The 20,000-nt window shown below is 42.8% G+C and overlaps 1 protein-coding gene across 1 annotated transcript; it reads left to right on the forward strand.

Moving 5' to 3' along the window:
- Positions 1-1,062: 1,062 nt before the first annotated feature.
- On the forward strand, positions 1,063-19,434 carry RPL17 (ribosomal protein L17). The gene is made up of 7 exons (XM_085846337.1): positions 1,063-1,123; positions 1,728-1,783; positions 6,313-6,353; positions 6,498-6,632; positions 6,837-6,935; positions 7,251-7,442; positions 19,333-19,434. The coding sequence occupies exons 2-7, from the start codon at positions 1,744-1,746 to the stop codon at positions 19,378-19,380; spliced, it is 555 nt and encodes a 184-aa protein (XP_085702463.1). The 5' UTR covers positions 1,063-1,123; positions 1,728-1,743; the 3' UTR covers positions 19,381-19,434.
- Positions 19,435-20,000: the final 566 nt, after the last annotated feature.

Below are 20,000 nucleotides of genomic sequence, written 5' to 3' on the forward strand. Positions count from 1 at the left end.
TTAAAGGGGTCTCCGGAAGTTGGGGGGCAGGGGGGGGGTTGAGTGACTGTTGCTCCTGATCCAGGTGAGTTGTGAGCTTCAGTCCTATTTTTTTTTCTCCTTTTCTCATTCATTTGCACAAGTGTACCTGTCAGTGTTGCATAACATTTGTGACAGGACACAGCGTGGAATCATCCTGTGCAAAGAAAATGCTGGGACTCATAAAACTTACTGGACCCTTATAAACAAGGACATTGTTAATCTATCTATAATTCCAGCAATCTCTGTGTGGTCAGACGTTTGTCTGTCTGTCTGTCTGTCTGTCTGCTACCGCAGTTTCTCCACAACCTCTGGTCCGATCTCATTGAAACTTGCCAGGTATATTTCTGGGGCCCTGTGGATGTGCCTTTTCAAGGTTTGATATTAATCGGACAAGTGGTTCCCAAGTTATGACCATTTATTTACCAAACCAATGACAGGACACGGTGCTGTGACGTCACGCCTAACGTCACAATTCTTTTTTTTCTTTTTTTCCACGTACGGGCACATACTCGTGTTTACAATGATATTTAATAAAGTTTATATATGCCATTTTTATTATATTGCTTTCATGACATTACACACCCATCGGTAAACAAAACTATCAGGTGTTGGAGAATTAAATGGGGGTCACAACACAAGACCCAGGTTGTTGAGGTGTAGCAGACGTTTCATAGCTCTGATTGCCTTTTGTTGTTTTATGTCACCGTTACCCTTCTTTATTATGCTTTTCCGACTTAATAAAGGTGATCTTTCTTTGGAAAATAATACTAGTCTATAACATCTGCTATTTTTCAAGAACCCTCGAAACAGAGAGAGCAAATCGTTTTTAGCGGTGTATAAATCCAGATACTCGTAAAGTTGATCACCTGATTTTTTTTTTGTAACGTACTGTCAATTTAAAAGTAAGCTACGAAATTAACACAGGAAGCATATTATATTAATCTTTCGAGTTATTTTGGAAGTGGAAGGAAATTGTTCAAAGGAAAAATGAGTGAATACAACAGCGTGAGTTCTCGCGATATTTTCCTTTTTTCCCTCAGTTCTCGCGATATTTTCCTTTTGCCTGAGTTCTCGCGATATTTTCCTTTTCCTGGCTCCCGAGGTAAGCCCGTTGGTTGGAAACGTTGTTGCTTGAATGAATCCAGTGCCATCGTCCCGATTAGAACGAATGCTATCCTGTTTCGTTGAAACTTCGTTATGAAACCGATTTGTTACGAATAACTTGAGGTTGTATTTTTTGTTGCGCCGATGTGCGATTCTAATTCCATGATGAGGTTCAGTTGAGGCCTTGTGTGTGGATTCGCCATTTGTGATTGCTGCCGGATTTTTGCCTCCGAGCTCGCTGGGGGAGGTTTTTCTCACCTTTTTTTACTCGTACTGTGCCAATTTGAAATTGCCTATTGTTAAAGTTCGTCGTTTGCTTCCGGTTTTGTAAAGAACCGTGATTGAGGACGACTAGCTGGAGTGACATCGGTTTTGGAGAGCTTTAATACATTGGGCAATGAAGGAAATGAAAGAAATACAATCTCTGTAAAGGATGTTAATTGATCATCGCCACAGATCAGGCTGGAGCCTTGATACACTGAAATATATATATATATATATATATATATATATATATATATATATATATATATATATATATATATATATATATATATATAATGTGTCCATATGATTTACTTAAGCAATTTGTTTATTTACAGGAGCTGTGCCCAGAAAATGGTTCGTTACTCTCGAGACCCAGAAAACCCGGCCAAATGTAAGTTTTTCTACTATCGAAGGATTTAAGTTGGAAACGGTCTCAGTTGCATATAGCTGTGGTCACCGAGTGGCTGAGCGTGGCTCTCCGAGGTGATAACATGATTGGGATGAATATGGACAAGTGATTATGTCACACAGGAGGATGGGGGTGGATGTGATAAATAATTGGGTGGAGCAAGCTTCTCATGCTAGCTATAGGTAAATGTAGTTTTCATTGTGGATAAATTATAAATCAAAAAAGTTAATTTAGTGAGGTCTCATCTCGAATATTGTGTATAGTTTTGATAAGTTCTCGCAACAGTTCAAACTGTGCTGCACAGGCGGCACGCTTACTTGACCGACCAATCACGTCAACCCGCCATGCTTTTAATATCCCTCCATCTTTAAACGTATGTGCCGGCATCACTAAAATGACTGATCTTATTGTGTTCGTTTCCCCCCCCCCCAAAAAAGAGTCCATTGTAGATAACGCCCAAGAAAGCATGCCAAGACTGAAATGTTGGGATCGTAGTTTTAAGGTCTAATCCACATGTGCTCTCTCCCAGGTTCCCATCTCTCCTCATTCCTTAACACCTCCATACAATTGCCGTACATTTTACATGTAGATAGAAGGTTGTATACAGCAATCGCCCATGGTGGTGCTACCGTCCTGACTGAAGCGTTAAACTAGTGTCTGGAACCATCTTAAGTCTACGTGTCAGGATTACTGGTCTCACTTTCTGTCTCACACAAACTAAGTTACTGGGCACCATTCACTTATACACTTATCCTACTTAAAAAAAATATTATTATTACTTACTCCATTTCTTTGCATTTTTTTCTCTTTCCTTTCATTTTCTTTAAACCACTAATTATAAACACAGATAAATCTAACAAGTTTGTGCCCCATAGTTCTGGCATTCTGGGTTGCAAACAATCTCTGGAGTCCTGCCTGTCTCTGCTGCCAACGAGAGGGAGGTTCTCAAGCAGTAGTAGTATTATTGTTGCTGAATTTATTTTTCTAATCATTTCACCAACATTCATGGTCTTTCTTCTCACCTTTTCTCTGTTTACAAGGCTTTGCAAGGAATTATGGTGCAGGAGGAGGCTGTTCAGCCCATCATGCCTGCGCCACACCAATACCAGATTTAATCAATCCGTCAATACCCCTTCCCTTTGTGTGCAGCCTTTTGGCTGCTACAATGGTACTCATTACGCTGACCTCGGAAGAATGACAGACTGAGTCAACCCCATTGGTGTTAATTCAGCAGCCAACAGGGCTTGAACTCAGGACCCTAGAATCCCAAGCCACCACCCTAACCGCTAAGCTAACACCAGGTTATTGTTGAGCACCCTTTAGTTAGTACCTCTCTTAATATCAGCCGATCGTGGGCTCTGCCAGAACAATGTAACTGCCTGATTGAGTGATGTTCTCCTGTAAGAGACTGGCTCTTCATTTTATTTTTAAAAGTTTTCCGGGGAAGGCAGGAAGACATAGGGGTGTTCCATGTCAAGTGTACACATTTTTCAGCGAAATTTTGACACGTCTCAGATTTCATGCTTTTTGTACAAGTTTTTGTATCCACGGTAAAACATTATGTGTCAATTTTTAGATATGGGGGTCCATCGGGGCACATTTTAGCCCCCCCCCCCAAATTTGGGAGCCCCCGGTTGACCCACAATCTCCCAGTGGCCATATCACAGGTTGTAGTGGTCCGATTTGGATGATCTTGGTATCAAAATGCTCGTAAAAGCGAGATCTTTCAAAGCGCGTAAAGTAAAATCCCCCCGAAACAGTAATTCAAAAAGTTATAGTTTGGGGTGCCCTTTGACCTTGGGCCCCCACCCCCCAGCCAAACTGATGATCCCGATTTTTTTTTTCTTTTTTTTTTTTAATATATATTTTTTTGTGTGAGGATACCCCTTCATATACTCCAACACCTCAGCATAAATGAAAATGGCATCTCAATGGGTTCAAGTGTGATGATGGTTTTATTGTTCGGGGTCCACATATCACTAATTATTGATTCGACATTGGGCGACGTTTGCCGTCATCGTTCCAATGACGTCACCTACTGGCAGGCGACTTTATGTCTGAAATTGACAATCATCATCTCTGGACTATTTTATATATATATATATATATATATATATATATATATATATATATATATATATATATATATATATATATATATATATTGCATCATTTGCGAAAAATTATTCTGCCTATTGTGGCTATTGATTTTTCAGTGTACATTTTTTTGTATAACCATCATCGAATTAAGTTATAAATGGGCTAATCTCAGTTTTTGCATATTTTGCAGTAAGCATGGCGACTGAAGATCGGAAGGAGTTCCGAAAATACTGTTGCGATCCGTTCAGCTGCCATAAAACGAAACAACGAAAAGATCTTCGCAATGTGTCAAATGATATGTTGATGAAATTTTCTTCAAAGGTGAAAAAAGATGACAGACTTTGTACTTCGTGCAGAAAATAACTTTCTCAGTTGTCACCAGAGTATATTGAAGAATCATCTTCGACCAGTTCGAAATTATCATCAGAAGGTACTATCCGAAGGCATTGCAGAATCTATTTCGACAGATGAGGACGAGGAGGTTTTTGAGCGAGAAGCAGAAGTTGACCTATTAAAGCAGTCGTTATCGATGATAGGCGAAAGCCCAGTCGACAAACGAAAGGCGGATAGGAACCCAGGGTACGTTCAAGAAAAGCGAAGTAAAGTGGAAGATTCTGTGCGAAAGAAATTAGAACTAGTCGTTGGACCAAGCACTGCGGAGAAAACACAAAATACAGCGTCAAAATGTGATGAAAACTGCATGCCAGAGGTGATCAAAAGCCTGAAGGCAAAATCAATTGTTTCGAGCCGTTCAGAGCAAATACGTATACTGATAAGATTTGCTAGGAATATGAGCATCAGAAGGATGATGAGTGAATTCAGTTGCTCCCAATGAATGGCTGTGCAAGCCAAAAATTTAGAAAAAGAAAATGGTATGCTATCGTCTCCAAATCCCAAACAGGGTAAAATATTGCCTGACAAAGTGAAATCCGCCGTAACCGAATTTTACCGAAGTGATGAAGCCAGCCGAATAATGCCGGGGAAAAAGGACTGTGTGGTGGTCAGGAATGAACATGGAAAAGACAAAATTCAAAAGCGCCTGGTACTAAACAATCTCAAGGGACTGTTTCAGAAATTCAAAGAGAAGAACCCTGGCTTGAAAGTTGGATTCGCGAAGTTCGCCAGGCTCCGTCCCTCGGAGTGTGTCCTGGCCGGTTCAGGCGGTACACACAGTGTATGTCTATGTACGATACATCAAAATGTGAAACTCATGATGTTTGGTTACAAAATACCACAGATAGCCGAACTTCCTCGCTATCATCATGTGATAGCACGTATAATTTGTAACCCAGCACAACCGGCATACTATCACTTACAGTTCCTGCATGTGCATGTGGAAAATTTATGTACAAGATACTTATATAGTGTATTGGAAATCTTGTGTTCAAATATTGTGCTATGTATTGAGGCGTATTGTGTGTCCAGCACCCGAGTCCCCGAAAAATAAAACCATCATCACACTTGAAGCCATTGAGATCCCATTTTCATTTATGCTGAGGTGTTGGAGAATATGAAGGGGTATTCTCACACGAAAAAATCGGGACCATCGGTTTGGCTGTGGAGCGGGGGCCCAAGGTCAAAGGGTGCCCCGAACTATAACTTTTTGAATTACTGTTTCGCAGTGATTTTTACTTTACGCGATTCGAAAGATCTCGCTTTTACGAGCATTTTGATCCAAAGATCAGCCAAATCGGACCACTACAACCTGTGATATGGCCTCTGGAAGATTGTGAGGTCAGCCAGGGGCGCCCAAATTTGGGGGGCCCTAAAATGGACCCCGATGGGCCCACAGGTCTAAAAGTTGGTATTTTGAGTTTTTTTGCACCCAAGTGAATAAATGACCAACATATGAGGAGAAAATGAGGTATTAGTGTCGGGAGGGTGTTTCCACTTGACATGGAATGCCCCTATATATGTTTCTGCTTTTCTTGGTGTAAGGCACATGAAGTTTCAATATACTGCTTTCATATCCAGCACAAGTCTGTGGGGTAGCACCATTGGCTGAGGACATGCTGCTGACACATTGCCCTATGTAGGTGAGGGCAGGAATGTTAAATTTGTTTAGAGTGTTGGTGATAGCTCACCTACTCTTTGCGAAGGACACCATGGAATCTTTAACGTCCACCAACTAATGGCAGCAGATGAATAGTCCTTCCTGTGAAACACTGGAATGATATTTTTTCACTGGATCAGGATTCCAACCCATGCTAGACAGCTTTTCGGGGATTGTGCGTACCTCTCGGCTTTCTTCTCTGCTGTGGAATTGCAATAATGGTATCCTGGAACACCTTTGGATCACTTTTGAAAATTTTTTGCAATTGAACATCCATCTCCTTTGATGCCCTCTATTCATTGGACAGCTTTTGCTGATTTCCATGTTTGGCTCTAATTGTTTAAAAACTTTTTTTCAGCATGCAAGGCCAGGGGCTCAAATCTCCGAGTCCATTTCAAGGTGAGTGATGCATTTATAGTCTTTTGCGCATGCGCTTGTGATTGTGCACCAAAGTTTTCAGCTGGAATTTTAAGTGAGAATGCAATGCGTTTGTCCTGCCTGGTTTGTGGCATTCTATTCAACTTTGTACTCGGTGTGTGACAGAATACCCGTGAAACAGCACACACCATCAAAGGAATGCACATTCGCAAAGCGATAAAGTTCCTCAAGGCCGTGATTGTGAAGAAACAGTGCGTTCCATTCCGTCGCTACAATGGTGGTGTCGGTCGCTGTGCGCAGGTGAGCGATTTATTTATTTAATTAATTTTTTTGTTGTTGTTCATGTTGTTGGGGAGATGCTGAGTTTGAAATGTAATTTGCACTGCACTTGTACAGTTATTTTCAATTGCATTTGCAGTCTTATCCATATCTGTTAAGAGTGTTATGTAATTATTTTTGTGCCATGAAAGCTGCATCCAATTTTCTCGCCTCTCACCCTTTTAGGCCAAGGCTTGGGGGTGGACCCAGGGCCGATGGCCCAAGAAAAGTGCCGTGTTTCTGCTTCAGCTGCTTAAAAATGCTGAAAGTAACGCGGAGTTCAAGGTGCTGCTGCTTTTGTATGAGCATTGGAATCCAATGTGCTTTTTTTTTTGCGATGCAGAACATGAAGTGTGGGCCCAGCCATTAGCCCAGTGTTTTGAGCTGGCTTGGCCTTGCTCATTAAGCCTGAGTTGAAAAACGACATGTTGTAAGACTGTTTAAAATGCTTAGCTTTACACTTCCACTTGGGAATTACTTTTGTTTATCCGAAGAAGAACGTTCCAAATGAGGCGATTAAATTTATACATTTTGTGATGCGTTTTCCTTCCATTTTAGTGTTTATTTATTTTTAAGTATTTCTGACCCTTTCCTCTGCAGGGCTTGGATGTGGACTCTTTGGTCATTGAACATATCCAGGTAAACAAGGCCCCACGCATGCGTCGGCGGACGTACCGTGCTCATGGCCGCATCAACCCCTACATGAGCTCGCCATGCCACATCGAAATCATTCTCTCTGAGAAGGAGCACATCGTGCCCAAGCCAGAGGAAGAGGCAGCACGAAAGAAGAAGGTGACCTGATTGTTTTGGTTCCTTTCTTTATTAGATCCGGAGGGTGTTTTTAGCAAGGAGGTGCTACTGCCCGCATGTGATCCAAACCATTTACAGATCTGCCTACCTCTGTACAAGCTGCAGTTTTGTTAATGTAAACTGTGTAGTTGTGTGTGCACAAATTGTATGCAAGGCTTTGACAATGTTTATTCATACATCGGTCTGATAAATTGTCATAAAATTTATGGATTTTTGTGTAACCACACCTGGCACATGTGCAGGGCATCCATAAAGTCCTTGTGCAATTTTGAATTTCTAGAACTTTTGATTTGCACATCAAAGAAACCAACTGTAAATGGCATATGAAAGCACAATTCATCAAGTTTTTACTCAAAACAGTTCAAAGTTTTCGTCTTCAACATAGCCGCTCTCTTTCGAAATCCAATTTCAAACATGTAAAGAACATTCTCCAATTGCTGCTGCATGAGTAATTTATTGAATTGCATTTGTGATCGTAGCCTTAAGTTCATCTAAAGCAGCGTTTCTCAACCGGGGGCCCGTGGCCGGCCCCTTCGACCGGGGGGGGGGGGGCATGAGCGGACGCTGAAAAACTGCGGTTCAGAATGCAGAAGCTTGTAATGTACAATTAAGGTGATGAGTCTCTGGTCATAGTGTCAAAGTAAAAGGGGTAGATGAGTTTAACCACGATTTTAAAAGAGAAGGCGGAGCCCACAGAGCATTCATCGTAAACCAATGTTTACAAAAACGTTAGAATTGTTTTTTTCAATTTTTTTCTCGGATGTCGAAGGTTCGAAAATGGAATGACAGCTATGTCAAGTTTGGATTCACGAATGTCAGTCAAGATGTCAGACTGCGCGCAATGTCTGCACTGCTCAGTCGTGATGTCAAATGCATCACTACGTCCTTCCAAACTTTCAAACCATCGCGACAAGATGCATCCCGGAAGGAAGGAAGATAATATCGACGCTCTGTCTGCGAAACGATCACGATATGACCGTGAAGCAACACTTCCCAAATTTGGATTCCGGCCACAAGAAAAACCTGCTCTTCAATCTAGCTACGAAGTGGCATACCGAATTGTGCAGTGCAAGAAGCCGCACACTATTGCTGAGGACCTTATCAAGCCATCTACAGAGAAAATGGTGGAATTGATGATCGGACCAGAGGCAAAAAAGAAGATCCAGCAAGTTTCGCTCTCTAATGACACGATCCGACGACGGATTGACGACATGGCCGCTGATGTGTGCCGTTACGTCAAGTTTGCTCCGAAATCAAACAAAGCACACTCCAGGCTAGCCTTCAACTAGACGAGTCTACCAACACCGCCCTGGAGAGCCAGTTGATCGCCTTCGCTCGCTACGAGAGAAAGGGAAAGATGAAGGAAGAGTTCTTGTTCTGCAATACCCTACCAACCACAACGACAGTGGCAGATATCAAAGCTATTGTGGACTCTCTTTTTTTTTTTTTTTTTTTTTTTTTTTTTTTTGAAGCTAATGGACTCGGTTGGCAGAATTTCAAGCACATTTGTACTGATGGTGCCCCAGTGATGGTTGGCGTCAGAGGAAGGTTCGTCATGCTTGTGAAGAACGAATGGCCCCATGTGACGTCTTCCCACTGTTCGCTACACCGATACGCTCTTGCGTCAAAGACTCTTCCGCCTCGTTTACTGGAAGTCATGGACGTCGCGGTCAAAGTGATCAACTTCATTCGTGCGAAGGCCAAAAATCATCGGCTCTTCCAACTCCTGGCCAACGAAATGGGAGCGGAACATGTTGGACTTCTATTCCACACCAAAGTCCGTTGGCTATCGAGGGGGAAATGCCTCTCTCGGCTGTATGAACTCCGGGTTGAGGTGGAAATCTTCCTGCGAGACAACGAAAACAACCTCCATGTCCACTTCGACAATGAAGAGTTTGTCACGATGCTCGCCTACCTGGCCGATATATTCGGCCGACTCAAAAAAATGAACCACTCCTTGCAAGGCCGTGATGTGACAGTCAGTGACGTTCAAGACAAGCTTGCCAGACTGTCTGCTAGAATGGAAGTCTGGCAGGCACGAATCAAGGCCGGGTCCACTGCCTCGTTTCCTTTCTTGGACGAGCACCTGCAGACGCAGAGGATTGAGCTTCCCGTTGGCATCAAATATTGCATCACTAGACATGTCGACAATCTCTCCGCCGAGTTCAAATCGTATTTCGACAATGCACCGTTGGATGTTCCGTGGCACAAAGACCCGTTTAACGCCAAAATTGAACCTACTGAAGACGAAGCAGAGGAGCTGGCAGAGTTGAAAGTTTCAAAAGCAATGAAGCTGGTCTTCAGTAACAAAGAAGACCACTCCACCTTCTGGTTGTCTGTTCAGGATGCGTATCCACGACTCAGCAAGAAGGCATCCGTAATGCTCATTCAATTCGCCACAACATATCTTTGCGAATCCGGATTTTCTGACCTTGTAACCATTAAAACGAAGTCCAGAAACCGTCTTGACGTTGGGAACGATATTCGCCTTGCTGTGTCCAAGACGGAGCCGGACATAAGAGGCCTCGTCAGACAAGCCCAACAGCAAGTGTCTCATTGATTGTAGTGCTTAGAAAAATGTTTACTTTGATTTTTCTTTTAAGACTGAGTAAATAAATTTCATATAACGAAATCTGCATCTTTTATTGAAGGGCAGGGGACCATGAATGTTAAGCGACTCGGTTGGGGGGCCATGGGTCATCAAAGGTTGAGAAACGCTGATGTAAGATCATGTGCTCTTCAATTGAAAATGTTGATCACAATAACTCTCAAACCCTGAATAATTTTTGCCCAAACGTAGCACCTCCCCCCCACCACATGTCCTCAACCCCCACCACCCCAACTCTATCTCACCACCCCAATTATTTGTTTTCTCCCCCCCCCACCTCAATTCAGTCCTCCCCTTTCTTCTTCAAATCTGCAACTGCTGCCCTCCCAACCCCAAATCCTCAACCTCCCCCCCCCCAATTTTGTCCTCTCCTCCCCCATATTTTTCAAGTCCTCAACCACACCCCTTCCCAACACTTCAACTTCACTCTCCCAACTGTCACCCCTCCCTTTTCTTCCATTTTTTTAACAAGGTTACATAAGGATACCCAAGGAATTTTGTGCAGCAGGAGGCCAATCAGCCCATCATGCCTACGTTGACAGTTCTTGTTCATTAAGACCAATGTTAAAAGAAAATAGCGACAGAATAACGTTAAATTCACAATGTCTTCCCCTTTCTTAACATTCCTGTTTCTGCTCCTTAAGAACAATGTCAAAATTAAATGAATAAAAAACTTTAAAATCTCAATTCGTGAGATTCTGTCATCTCACGATTCTTCGTTAAAATAGCAAATAAGTAAACGAAATGATAAACAAAAAACACATAGAGTTACATTCAAAGTACACCATTCCATGTCAAATAAATAAGTAAATAACATATCCTGCAGCACGCAGTATTGCTGGGGTGCCACCGTGCAGCACATGCAGATGGAATTGGGAGGGAGTGGTGTACAATAGGTATTTGCGTACTTAAAATAAACATCTTCTTCTTTCGGCTGCTCCCGTTAGGGGTCGCTACAGCGGAACATCCATTATGATCCGCGTAATGATTTGGCACAGGTTTTACTCCGGATGCCCTTCCTGACGCAACCCTGGTCGCCTCTTACGACGCAGGGATATGGTACACCTATTCTAACCGGGGCATACACCGGGCCCAGTATACTGGTACTGACTTCGCCGACCTCGGAAGGATGACAGGCTTCGCCGACCTTGGATCCCAAGCCGCTACCCTAACCATTACGCCAACACCAGGCTACTGAAAATAAACATAATAATCGTAAAATAATTTCTTAATAAATTGGCTAATAGCATACCGAAACTATCACCGTTTCATCCAAGTCTGTAATTAAAAAAAAAAAAAAATATATATATATATATATATATATATATATATATATATATATATATATATATATATATATATATATATATATTGATTGAAAAATTAAATAATTATTTGAGTTTATCAAAAATACTATTTATGGCCAAATCACTTGGTCATTGTTGTGTCTAAATATAAACTTCCGAGCTCAAAATGTGCTTGAGATATTGCCCAGATGAGAGAGAAAATAAATGTCATTAATAAATTGATAATTAGTTGAGTCATCAAAACTACTGTTTTTGCCAAAGCACTTGTTCACGATTGTGCCCAAATTTCATCTTCCCAGCTCAAAGGATGGCTGAAATTTGCCCGGACAAACAAACAAATGAAAAAAAGACGTCATGCAAAGCACGATACTTGAAAAATCCCTCCCCCCCTCCCCGTCTCCAATGATTGCCATGGATACATCAAATTGTCCATTCCATTGATTCAAATTGACAATCTTGATCAAAGCTCAGGTTAATCGGATGAAAATTGATTATTTTTCAGAGGAAATTTGATGGTTTCAGAAGTTTGATCTTGAGTTGACCTCTGACCTTTCAACCTCAAAAATAGTTGCTTTCCAAATTCAGTGATCGATTATGCAAATCCTGTTCAACTTTCAAGTTAATAGGATGTAAGTTGATGATTTTAGAAGTTTGACTTTTGACCTTTTGATTTCAAAAATAGTTGGTTTCCCAGTTCAGTAATGCACTATGAAATTGATGTTTAATTTTCAAGTCAATCGAATAAAAATTGACGATTTTAGAAATCTGAGCTCAAGATGACCTTTGACCTCAAAATCAGTGGGCTTCTCAGTTGAGACTACCTCAACAGCTTGGTAAAGTTTCATGACGATCGGTTTAGAATTGTGACCTGTAGGCGATAAGCAGATGATAACAAAATTGACTGACCATTATACTTGAAAAATCTTCGATTTTGCAAGTAACAAGAAAACAAGCAAAGAAAATGGAGTGAGAACTAAGTACATCCTTTCAGCATGCATCATCTCTGAAGGCCTTCAGTGCCCAGCAATGACCTCATGCAGCGCTTAGAGATGGAATAGGGAGGGGCGGTGCACAGCAAGGGCATTCGTAATGGAAAATACACCACGCACACGCACACGCACGCGCGCGCGGAACTCCTCGGACAAAAACCTTTATAATGAAATGGGTTTTATGGTCCCTGGTTGAGTAGTTTATTGAGGGAAAATCATCCGACAGAGAAACAAACGAACAGAACAAGAGTGAGAATTGCTTTGCAATACATATCTCCTACCAGCTACAATGAAGAAGAAGAAACCTTGCAATCCACTGTGTTTGCGTCGATTCGGCAAAATAAAAGGAAAATATATTTTAATTCACTGATATCTTTTGTAGACTCAAATGAATAAAAACAACTAGGATAACACACCGGAGATATAAATTGTTTTCTTTAACCCACTCTCAAACCAATACCGGAACCAAAATGAAGAAGAACTTTTCTAACGTACCGTGTTTCATTCGTTCCGAGGCTTTGCCTAGTTCATATTAAAAAGTAGATGGTATTCATAGAATACATACCCCACACAGTCTTGAGAAGGACTTCTCTCTTTTTTTTTCTTTGTTACAATATGGCTGCCAGACCACATGACTTATGATGTCATCTTTATCAAACCATATTTTCCATGGGTAGTTAGTTCAATCAATTAGTTAAATTTTGCATTGATTGGTGAAGCGGTTAGTCCTACGAAGATTTTCAAAGATTTCTCCTTGGATCCAATATGGCCACCAGACCACGTGACACATGATTGTCATTTTTATGAAAATCCTGTTCAGATTTCTCACCAATCTGATGAAAATTGAGGATTTCAGAAATTTGGCCTATGCTGACCTTTTGACTTTTGTTTACCTCAAAAATAATTGGTGGTTGAATTAATTGAGTTGATATGAAAATTCTGTTCAAATTTGTAGTCAATTGGATGAAAATTGAGGATTTTATAAAATTGCCCTATGTTGACCTTTGGCTGATGTTGACCTCAAAAGTGACTGCTATATCACATGGTCATGTTACATGTGGTAAAGTTTCAATTTCCTTTGCTGAACCTTTTTCAATGCACGCTCTTAACAAAATGCAGACACGCATGCCACACGTACGTACGTTACTGATCACTAAACCCTGCTTTTCACTTTGAGTGCAGGGAAATAACCCAGTGTACATTCATGAAGCAAAATCATGTGTACAGCTTGTGTGCATGTACAGTATAATAAATCGTGGTTGTTTACCTGAGCATTCCAATTGCACTGGGCCATGGACTAACAAACACCCAGGCCTGAGGCCTGTCGATCTGTGCTGCCTCATGTCATGGCGGCACATGCGATTATTACCCTGCCTTCGCGAAGTGAAAAGCAGGGTTAGGCATTCGGTTGCGTACGTGTGTGCATGCGTGTCTGCTTTTTAAAAATTCATTTTCTCAACAACCGTAGGTCCGATTGACACAAAATTTTACCATAGGAGTGCTTTCGCCTGTAAAAAAAAAAATAATAAAAAGAAATTGTTCATAATTATGATGTCATAGGTTATGTGGTACGGGTGCCCTCTTGGAAAAACGTTGCACCTCTATATCTCCCAAACTGTTCAATGGCAAAAATTGAAACATGGCTCATTGTCAACTATTCCCGATGGGGAATAAGTATGTTGTTGTCATCATCGGTGTCTTCATTATGACGTCATCATTCGACAAGTACAACACTTATCCGATCTTTACAATTTTTTTTTTCTCAGCAACTGTTGGTCTGATGGACACAAAATTTTCACCGTTGGAATGCCTCCTGTAGAATATTTTAATGATAATCATGATGTCATAAGTCATGTGGTACAGGCGCCAACTTGGAAAAACCGAAAAACGTTGCACCTCTATCTCCAAAACCATTGTCTGCACAGGGTAAGTCGTCTATGAATACCATCTAGTTGGCATGAAGTAAAGGGAAGCTGAACTCTAACCCATGTAATATATGATATAATTTTAATAAGGGCATAACTCTGTGAAAAAATTTTTTTAACCAGTTTGCTATGCTTGTTCGCTTTCCATCAACCATTCTGTTTTTTTCCAACTTCAGTGCCAATTGATTCCTCTCACCCCTCCCTCTCAAAGCAACCATCACACTCTTCTCCCTCCAAGCTTCCCTCTCACCTTTCTCCCTCAACTCTCCCCACTCACCATTCATCCCCCCTCACTCACCCTTCTCCCACCATTCAGCCCCTCACTCACCCTTCTCCCACCATTCAGCCCCTCACTCACCCTTCTCAAAGATGCCCCCTCCCCCACATCCACAAAGCTGCCTCCTTCCCCTGCCCTCTCACCTCAATCTCATCACTCCACCTCCTCAAATCCTCAACTTCCTTCTCCCCCTCTTTTATTACTCCCCACTGTACCTCAACCCAGCACCACAGAGCCTTTTCTCCTCCTCATCCAACCCCCTCCCCAAGCTCTTCTGCTACCCCCCACACTCTTTCAACAACTCTCGTTACCTTGCCCCCCCCTCCTCCCTTGTGCTACCCTCCTCTTCTCCTTCTTCATTAACAGTGTGGACCTCAAATATCCAGGGCCTTCGCTCAAACTTTACAGATCTTTCCATCAGGTTGCCACTGACAAACCAGACATAATCTGCTTAACAGAAACTTTCCTCCCTCAAGACATCTCTGACTCCCAAGTATCTCTCCCTGGTTACTCCCTCCTCCAGAATGACCAACCTGAGCCTCGTCAGGGTGGAGGAGTTGCTCTCTTCATCAAAGACTCTATTCCTCACTCTCCATGCACTATCCTGACTCCCCCACATCCCCAGGAATACCTGTGACTACGGCTTCCCCTCCACTCTCACCTCATGTTGAAATGTGTACTGTACCGTCCACCAAACAGTGATGACTCCATTTACACCTCACTATCCGAAAACATGGACCAACTTCTATCCTCTCATCCGAACTCTCTCTCTTCCTCATATGTGGTGACTTCAATTGTCATCATGCCAGTTGGCTGGGTGTGGGTACCTCTCTCACCTGCCGTGGCACTTCAGCAAAAGACTTTTGCAACTCATTGGGACCGACTTAATCGGTTCGCTTCCTGACCCGGATCTCAACCAATGGTACTCTATCTCTTCTGATCTGATTTTGACACATTTCCCTGAAAACATATGCTGTTCTTCCTCTGCTCCAATTGGTTCTTCTGACCACGTCCTTGTCAAAGTTGACATCTCTCTGGCTGTTATCAGAGAGCCACCTCAGCGCCGTTGAGTCTGGCATTTCATTCAGGCCGACTGGCAGGGTCTCCAAGCAGCCATCGAACTTCTAGACTGGTCTCCCATTGCTACTTTCTCCAACATCAACTCATCCTGGGAATTCTTTCAAAGAACCTTTCTCTCCCTCATGCACAGATTTATCCCCTCTCGTCTTCAGCTGTCCTACCCTTCCTCCTGCCCATGGTTTACTGACGCTTGTGGCGAAGCAGTTGTCCTGCAACAACTTGCCTTTGCCTCATGGAAAGTAAACCCAACTGAGGGAAATCTCGGTTCCTTCCATAAAGCTCGGAACAAGTGTGTATATACCCTCAGGAGAGCCAGAAAACAACATCTTTCTAATCTCGTCTGAACTCTCAAACCTCTCTCCCTCCTCCAAATCCTGGTGGTGCCCAATCAAATCTGTTTATGGTGTATGTTCCCCCTCCATCCCCTCCCTTACCTCAAATGGCCGAACTGCTGATACCGCACATGAAAAAGCTGAATGCCTAAACACGGTGTTTGCATCGAAATCTTGTGTCTGAAACGCATCGCTTTCTGTACACACCTTACCAGTCACACACAGCTGTCCCTGGACTCTGTGTCCTTTTCTCATGACAAAGTGAAGAGCTTGCTGTCAAACCTTGCCTCAGATTCTGCAACCGGTCAAGACTGCATCAGCCCACGTGTCCTAAAAACCTGCTCCTCTGCTCTTGCTCACCCTCTCTCTCTTCAATTCACACCCTCATTTGCTCAAGGTTATCTGCCATCTGCTTGGAATTCAGCAGACATTAACGCCCTGCATAAAAAGTTGCAAAAACAGATCCCTGCAACTACAAATCAAACAGCCTTGTCCCAATCATCAGCAAGGTTATGGAATCAATCATCGCTTCAGACATTAAATCCTTTCTCTTCTCCAATGGCTTGATTTCCGATCAACAATTTGGTTTCAGTCCAGGCCACTCTACCCTGGATATGCTGGTTCTGCTCTCCCAACAATGGATGCAGGAACTCAATGCCAAACATGAAATCAGAGTCACATCCCAAGATATATCGTGTGCTTTTGACATGGTCTGGCACCCTGCCCTGCTCAGCAAACTCTCTTCCTATGCAGGGGTGCAAATTAACGGCCGCCCGGTCGCCAATGGCGCCTAACTTTTGTGCTGGGCGGGTACACAATACTGCCTTACCTGCCCGGCTGGCGAATCATCGGTGATTCCTGTTATTTTGTACAATTTGTAATAGCTTCTATACTAGTTTTCTCAATTAGAACTACTATTTTTGTCCGCAGAAATCCGTAGAAATCGCCGGTAATTCTCTGGCGGCCATTTTGTCTGTTTTCATCTCATTCCAAATCACACGTGATTGTGTGAGATTTGACGGTTTGGACGCATTTTCTCATGCCCAGGTTGGTTAAATGAGTGGATTTGGGTGAATGAGTGAGTTTGATGGGTGAGGTTGGGTGAATGAGTGAGTTTGATGGCTGGGGTTGGGTGAATGAGTGAGTTTATGTGATGTTGGGTGGACGGGTAGTACCCCCACCATTGTCCATCACCCATAACCCCCCCCCCCCATCGTCCATCAGCCACAACCACCCCATCACCCACAAAAACTCCCCCCCCACCGAAGCACTACTCACAACCCCCCTGCCCCCCATCACCCGCACAAAAAGGCCCCCCATCACCCACAACCTCCTCCTCCCTGCATCATCCCCCCACCCCCACCCCACTCATCAAACTCACTCATCCATCCAACTCGCTCATCCACCCAACCTCCTCCATCAAACTCACTCATTCTGAAAACCTCCTCCATTAAACTCACTCATCCAACCAACCTCACTCATCAAATTCACTCATCCAAACAACCTCATCCATCAAGCTCACTCATCCAACCAACCTCACTCATCAAACTCACTCATGTGAGTATATTAAAAGTGTTTGATATCAAATTTGTGACTTTTGTCTTTATTTTATCGGGCCGGTAGAAATTCTGCTGGGCCGGTAACTTTTTCTAGTCACCGGCCCTGCTGGCCGGTGGATAAAAATGTTAATTTGCACCCCTGCAATGGTATCCAAGGTCATCTCCACTCATGGATCGCAGACTTCCTCTTCTGTCACAGCCAACGTGTGGCCCTAAATGGAGTTCTTTCATCCCCTCTTCTTGTCCAGGCTGGAGTTCCTCAAGGTAGTGTTCTGGGCCCTGTTCTTTTTCTGATTTTCATCAATGATCTCTCCAACTCCATGGAAAATTCCCTTTATCTTTTTGCTGATGACTCCACCCTCTGCCGTACCATCTGTCATCCCTCAGACCGGCAAGCAGCAGATTCTTCGCTCTCTGCAGATCTGGGTAAAATCACAAACTGGGCCAACACGTGGAACATGTCTTTCAATCCGGACAAATCTCACGGTCTCACTGTCTCTCCGAAAGGACCATTTGGACCCCCCCATCCCCCCCATCTACTTTCTCAACAATCCTCTCGAAGAAGTCCTTTCATTCAAGCTTCTGGGTCTCACTATCTGCCATGATATTTCCTGGGAAAGCCACATTTCCAACCTGGCCTCCAAAGCCAGTCGCTGACTGGGAATCCTCCGTTGTGCAAAGTCCTTCCTTGGCCCACCTGAGCTGCTAACCACATACAAAGCTTTCGTCCGCAGCCTGATGGAGTACTGCTGTCCTCTCTGGGCTGGTGCTCCCGCCTCTCACCTTTCTCGGCTTTATGCGGTGGAAACAAAGGTATTTAGGATCTTTGGTATCTCCTGTAGTGAGACTGTCTTTGGGCCTCTCACTCTCTCACCACAGGCAGGTCGGTGGTCTTTCTGTCTTCTTCTGTCTCCTCTCCAGTTTCACCCCCCCCCCGCTGTGTCTGCGATATTTCTGCGCTGTGTCCCCCCCATATTTCCATAGGGCGCTCAATGTCCGCCAGCAACCCCCTTTTGGTAAAACTACCAAAATCACGAATCACTGCTCACCTTCACTCTTTCATTCCTCTTTTTTCCCCACCTTTGGAATAAACTCCCACACTCTCTTCAATCTCATTCTTCCCTCCAGGCCTTCAAAACAGCCATTCACCACGACCTCTTATCTTTCCCCATCCAAAAGCTTGATCTGTTTGACCGCCGTTAATCTACCCCAAACCTACCTCCTTCAAATTCCCTGCTTTCCTTCTTGAAAGTCCCTGTCGTGTCCATCTTGTATATCCCATGTTCCCCGCCCCATCCTTCTCCCTTCCCCAGATCTCCTAATGTCTCTGTTCCCCGCTGTTTCGTCCTTCCCTCTCCCGCCCCTCTTGTCTCATGTCCCCCTTGATTTGCAGTGTGCCAGCTCTCATACGAGCCTTGACAATGTATACAAAAAAATATAATTAATTTGTCATGAAAATGCCATGTTCCAAGTTTCAGTTGAATCTGTTGAAGGGGATGAGAAAAAGTCTGAAAAACCACAGGTGGGACAGACAGACAGAGAGCAAACCTCTCGTCACCTCTGGTTAAACCGGAAGGAGAGTAATGAGCGTATTGTATAGGATGGTAATATAAGTCCCACTACCCTCCACTCCATCAGATTCCTGTGTGTGTGCGCTTACGGCATAAACAAGTTAATTTTGGTAAATATTACCTGAAATGAAAATGAATTGTACTCAGAGGTGAATGGTTTGTTGGTAGGTCTGCATTTTTATTAATCACCCCATTTAAAACGTTTCTTTTTTTCTGTGTTGCAGGTTTCACAGAAGAAACTCAAGAAGCAGAAGCTGATGGCAAGAGATTGATATCATTAACTCCTTGTTGGACAACAGCAATAAACATTGATTCTGTTAATCAAATGTGCTTTGTTTCATATTGCAATTGTTCTATTTGCCATTGAACATGAACAACTGGGACACAAGATGGATGCAATGGGTTGACTCTTGGTAACCAATTAGTTGGGATAATTGGTGCTGTGGTCATTATTTGTGAGTCAGATAATGAGGGAACTGCTAAGTGTGTCTCGAAGGAAAAATTTATCCAGCCATCCAAAAATAACGAGTATTGGTCTAATATTAGGTCGAGCCACATTGGACATTAAATTCTTTTTCTCAAAAGTGTTTCAAACTTTAATGTTTTTCGCATGGTGTAATTTGGCTCCGACTGAAACAATGTATCAATAATTTTCAAATTTATTAAGCCACAGCAGTGATTGGTCTTGACCCTTATTTTGGAAGATTTCATTACATCCATTAAAAAAAAATTTTTATGCAACTTTCATCTCATAAATATTTTCAGCTTCAACAGTGGAAAATACCATTTTGATTGATTTACCTTTGAAGTCCATAGTCCAATTGGATTATGCTGGCACTTTACATTGCATCAATGATTATACAGTTTGGTATCCCATCCACTAATATTTTAT

The sequence above is a fragment of the Eptatretus burgeri genome, chromosome 11 (assembly GCF_056783735.1).
Source record: "Eptatretus burgeri isolate ZD-2024b chromosome 11, Ebu_testis_v1, whole genome shotgun sequence".
In the NCBI taxonomy this organism is placed as follows: Eukaryota; Metazoa; Chordata; class Myxini; order Myxiniformes; family Myxinidae; genus Eptatretus; species Eptatretus burgeri.

Coding starts and splice junctions, on each gene's coding strand:
- RPL17 (XM_085846337.1), top strand. CDS start 1,744: ATGGTTCGTTACTCTCGAGACCCAGAAAACCCGGCCAAAT. Junction 1,784..6,312: donor CCCAGAAAACCCGGCCAAAT/GTAAGTTTTTCT, acceptor ACTTTTTTTCAG/CATGCAAGGCCAGGGGCTCA. Junction 6,936..7,250: donor AAAGTAACGCGGAGTTCAAG/GTGCTGCTGCTT, acceptor TTTCCTCTGCAG/GGCTTGGATGTGGACTCTTT.